Consider the following 5,344-nt stretch of genomic DNA (forward strand, 5'->3'; position numbering starts at 1 on the left):
AACGGCAAGCGTTTTGTACTTATTGAGGCTAAGCGACAAATTATTTTCTAGTTTTAAGTAAATTTATAAATAAAACAATGAAACTTAATTTTTTATTATCTTTTATTAAATTTAGAGATATTATTAAAAAAAAATCAAATGTCGCAGTTCGTACCAACAGCTGGGCTGTTTGTGAACTGGGCTCCACTGTAAACGTATAGTTGCATACAATGGCCGTTATAAACGCGTTCTATCTTAAAAAACCTTTAGCACAGTCAACTTTTGTGAGCGAAGATGTGTCGTGCTATGATGTATGTGGTAATGTGAATGGTGTCTCTCGAGTATCAGAGTAGAGCATAATGACATCATTTTTAAATGTGGGAGCTTTATTAAATAAATATTCTCGTTGTGCTCCAATCAAACGTGTTATCCATTCACGCTCTTGTCGTTAGACACAAGGGGAGAGCAGGTCTTGTTTACTAACAACAGCTAGCAGCTAGGAACTTATAACTACACTAACAAAGTATTACTTGTTAATATGTTTGTAAGTATGTGCATAATGCGAGTATGGGAAATAGAGAGCTAGCTATATCTATACCACAGACCGAACGATTCAAAATATTTTAAGAACTTACGAATTTGTTTGAATTTTTTCTATTCAGTTGAGGTTTAGCCGTGCGTGTTGAAAGACGTAAAGTGCAAACTAGAATAAATCTATATTAAAATGGCTGATAAAGAAGATTCAAAATTTGGATTTAAAAATAAGGAAAAGGCCGAGGAGACTTTGGTCCTGTTGGAAAGCCATGACATGCAATATCGTAAATTAACAGTACGTGGTCTATTGGGCAGAGCGAAACGTGTACTCTCAAGTAAGATTATCAATGCCGTAGAAATCCATAAGAGTGTTGTACTAATTGTTTTGTTTTTTTTCCTCTCGTCGTTGTTTAATTTCTAGTGACCAAAGCCGAAGATAAAGTTAAAAATATCAATGATGCTATTGAAGTGTTTGAGAAGTGGTTAGCCGAAAACGGTGGCGATGCAGCAAATAAAAATGCCAAAACTACAACTGACGATAAAGTAGAAACCGTTCCAGGTTTAGGTTTCAAGGACAAAGAGGCAGCAGAAAAAACCTTAAAGTAAGTAGCCGTTGGAGGGTATTTTTGTTCATTTTTTATGAGGGAATCATTAGTGTCAAGTCTTAATGTATGCACGCACAGAAAAAATATTTTTCGCTTTTGTTGGAACAAAAATATATGTTTTGGTTCCAAAAATGTATTTGTTTTGTTCAAACATTGTAATCCAAATCCAAAAATACCATCTTTTGTTCCAAACATAGAAAACAAAAACAACTTTCAAATTTCCGCAATATTGTTAAAATCGTTAACAATACCGATTGTAGGAACTATCATAATCTAATTTTGTTTACAAAAAGTATTGTCAATACAGAAAACCAGCCCAGAAATTTTTGATTTGAGTGCATATACTTCTCATATACACTTTTCGCATAACTTGGATATAAATGTCGCGTATAATATTGCAATCATTGATGAACACAATACATGGTTTGCTGCATTGGCTGACAACAAAGACAAACAAAAGGCCACAAGAACCCACCACAACATAAGGAATAATTAAACACCATAACAAACATGAAAAGGAAAGAAGAATGAAACAAAACAGAAACAAATAAAAACAAGAGTCTCACAAGTACATACACACAAAAACAAAGGTAAAGGCAGCATGTCATACAAACACACCACAACTCACCAAAATTGTTTTTTCAACACGACATCGAATAGCGAGAGAAGAGAAACAAATTTTCGAAGAAAAGAGAGAAATATTGTTCAGTTGACACAAACTATTTTTGGATTTAAAATACTACATGAGGAATCCAACAATATGTTAACAATACATATTTTGCTCTTGGAATATTGTTGGATCAAACATATTTTTTTCTCTGCGTGTGGCTAGTGGGGTGTCAATATACGCACATACTACTCGTAGATATGTACAATAATTTTCCACTTTGTCAAGCATATGGTTTCCAAGCATGTATCGCATTCAATTTACCTATCTGATTCCTTTTGTTATGCGTTTCCATTTCTATTTCGATTCAAATATGTACCTATAAAGCAAAAGAAAAAAAGATTTAACAGCGCGAAGGTCGATGTTTGAAATGATGTCACTTGGTAATTTATTTTATTTTCTAGATACATGTGCACATGCATACATATTGTTTTGAAATAAAAACAAAGCATGTACCCATTAGTTGTTCCACTAAATTTACAAACAACGGAGTTTTAAAAACGATAACATTTAGTTAAACGCATTTTACACTTGCGTTTAAAACAGGGGTTTCGATTATTTGACGGATATTCAATTGAATTGACATTTCAAATGACGTACGTTTTATAAAACATGTTAGATGTAAAAGCCGCTCTAGCCATTGTTTTGAATTTGTCTTTTGAAAATTTCACACGAATTTTGTTTGTATTTACCTATGAATATCTACCTATATATTCTTTGTGAATTTTTATTTCAAATTAATTAATTAAATTTCAAATCATTGGTATTGGAGCAATTTGACCTATAAATTGCCTGTTATATGAATTCCAAAGATTCCGAGATAAATTCTAATATATCCGTACAGTGTAATAATAATAAACGATGTACATATGTATGTACGTATGTATACAAGTGTGGTATTGTTATATACAAAACAAAAAATCGAACACACTATCATCAACAAAATTTGCCGGTTTTTCTTATGTTCCCCCCTTACAAACACTCATTACACATATGTACACTGACTGTGTCAATATAAATAAACATTGAGTCAAACACATTTATGAACTAATAAATAGCACATTTTATTGAATTTTCATACATATATGTGTATAGGCATGTATGTATATTCCGTATGTATACCAAATAATATCCGAATGTTCAAAACATCCAAATACCTTTATGGTTGTTATACGTCATCAGTGAGATTTGAAATAAGCCAGTGACTGAAATATTACTCTCATAGAATATTAATTGCCTTAAATGCCGTACCTAAATGTTTTACATTTAATATTTGAATATTTTTTACACAAAAAACGGCTCATTTATCTTGGCCATTTGAATATTATACTTAGTGCGTGTGTGTGTGCCTATTATTACTAATTCCATTTAGTTTTGGAAACAATGTGATTATAAATTGAAAGTGAATGAAAACATGTTCAAAGTTAGAGTTATGCATGTCGATGATGTCAACGGAGTGGAGTGTTCATCTAAAATCTATACGAATGTAATATTTAATACATATCTTAATCACTTCCTACAATGAACAACTTTTGTGAAATACGTATGTATGTATGTACATTGTACATATGCTTATTACGATGAATGATTAGTTATATACATATTTCACAATTTGCTGTCTTCAATGTTTTTTGTTTTCACTAAAATAAAATAAAACTTCTAAAATAATTACATATTTCTATGTACATATGTATGTATACAAAATTACTCTATGGTCCATTAGTATATAATTTCTTTCACTATTTGATGGGTTTGAAATCGCAAAATAAACCAATACGGAGGAATTTAAGATATAATGTTCAAGCTAATGCTAAGATGATCTTCCTCCTTGAAATTTATCACTACTTTATGTCTTTACCTAATTAATTGTGTGTACATGCATTTTGTTTTTGTGTGTTTTTTTTTAACGCTGACACAATACGCAGTTAATTAGGTAAATACCTTAAGTTAACCGGAACGCTATAAATCAGTTCGAATCCAATCAATAACAAATGAAGACTTGTGATAATGGGGGTATGAAAAGCTTCGATAAAGTATGCTTTTTGGAATATTTGCTTATCTAGCGTATTTTGCCTTCTTCAAAAACTTTCAAATTTTAAGTCTATTTAACCTTTATAGTATGATTTATATTAATTTATTAAAGTATTTATAACTCATACGCATACGTGGTAGCATATTCATTGTTAAGACATTTGGTGCGTTCGTTTACTTACAATTTGTACAAATTGTTACTGAATGTTGTTCGTTTACTCTACAGTACCATGCAAAAGACATTAGTCGATTACAAGAAGTTACTGGACTTGTACACATTTGTACACATTATTGAGTAAACGAACATACCTATTGTTTAATACATAAACTTTAAATATATGTACATGTAACCTTTTTCTTCTTTTTATTTGTAGAATTTTGGAAGATCGTGATCCTGAATATCAAAAGCTTGCCGTTAAAGGTCTCATTGGTAGCTCCAAACGTGTTCTTTCTGGTACCAAAAATGAAGAGAAAATTCAATCGATCAAAGAGGGTGTTAAAATTTTGGAAGATTTCCTCGAAAAATTCGAAACCGAAAATCTCATTAAAAACAATCGCGCCTATTTCGCCTATGATGTGATTGCGAAATTACCCCAACCAGATGATAAGTTGCAAGCTGAATTTCTCAAGGCCTATGGTGGTCCCAAAGCCAAAGGCAATTACAAACATTTACGTACCATGTTCCCCGAGGAAGACGGCAGTACTTCGTGGGATATTATACGTAACAGAAATATTGCCAAACTGTTGGCTAAAATTAAGGAAGAAGAAGCTAAACTGTTCGATGATAATGGCAAACCAAGTGATCTCCATATGCAGTTGATCCATTGGGCATATAGTCCTCAACCGGACAAGGTAAAAAGTTATGTAGCCACATTGAAAACCGACAGTCCCAAGAAGGCCGAAAAACGCAAATGCGAAGATGAGTCAGCAAGCAGTAGCAGCAGTGGTAGCAATACCGATGATGAAACCGAAAGCGGAAAAGATGAACATATGAAAGAAGACAAGGAAGAAAATGGCGAATCTCCAGCCAAAAAAGCCAAGACCTCATAAAGTAGTCGTGTCATTCTAGATAATTATACATACATATATAGTACTTAATCATAAGGATGTGTGTCCTATCAAAAATATGTAGATTTAAGTGTGTTTTTTTCAGTTTCTTAACTATTACTTTTATTTTTTGTAATCCTATATAATAAATGTGTTATATTTTGTGGCACAATTTTCGGGAAGTTTTTATTAAGCGGGGTTTAGTAAAACGCGCCATTTAAGCTGACAATTCGATTTAATATCTATCAAATGATGTATTTTTCCAAAATCCAAAGTTTTGTGAGATAAATTGGATACAAAAAGCAAAAGAGTTAAAACTAGAGTTGGGCAATTGAACGATCTAGTTCCCTGTCCTAGTTCAAAAACGTATGAGGAACGACATACAAACTAACGTGTGATATTAAGTATACACAGTTTGTTCATACAAACGATCGGTGTCCATTGAATTCAATTGCCCAACTCCAGTTGAGACCAGTAATAG

At 32.2% G+C, this 5,344-nt stretch overlaps 1 protein-coding gene across 1 annotated transcript; it reads left to right on the forward strand.

Annotated features, from left to right (window-relative positions):
* Nucleotides 1-247: 247 nt before the first annotated feature.
* Ude (Uracil-DNA degrading factor) lies at nucleotides 248-5,035 on the forward strand. The gene is made up of 4 exons (XM_073962865.1): nucleotides 248-523; nucleotides 642-848; nucleotides 935-1,115; nucleotides 4,191-5,035. The coding sequence occupies exons 2-4, from the start codon at nucleotides 704-706 to the stop codon at nucleotides 4,864-4,866; spliced, it is 1,002 nt and encodes a 333-aa protein (XP_073818966.1). The 5' UTR covers nucleotides 248-523; nucleotides 642-703; the 3' UTR covers nucleotides 4,867-5,035.
* The last annotated feature ends 309 nt before the right edge of the window (nucleotides 5,036-5,344 follow it).

Source organism: Musca autumnalis, unplaced genomic scaffold (genome assembly GCF_047663935.1).
Source record: "Musca autumnalis isolate F117 unplaced genomic scaffold, ASM4766393v1 scaffold_1, whole genome shotgun sequence".
NCBI classification, from domain to species: domain Eukaryota; kingdom Metazoa; phylum Arthropoda; class Insecta; order Diptera; family Muscidae; genus Musca; species Musca autumnalis.

What these genes read in the sequence shown, in the direction of transcription:
- Ude (XM_073962865.1), top strand. Translation starts at nt 704, where the DNA reads ATGGCTGATAAAGAAGATTCAAAATTTGGATTTAAAAATAAGGAAAAG. An exon ending in AGCGAAACGTGTACTCTCAA is followed by an intron (nt 849 to 934) that starts GTAAGATTATCA and finishes TTTAATTTCTAG; the next exon opens with TGACCAAAGCCGAAGATAAA. An exon ending in GCAGCAGAAAAAACCTTAAA is followed by an intron (nt 1,116 to 4,190) that starts GTAAGTAGCCGT and finishes TTTTATTTGTAG; the next exon opens with AATTTTGGAAGATCGTGATC.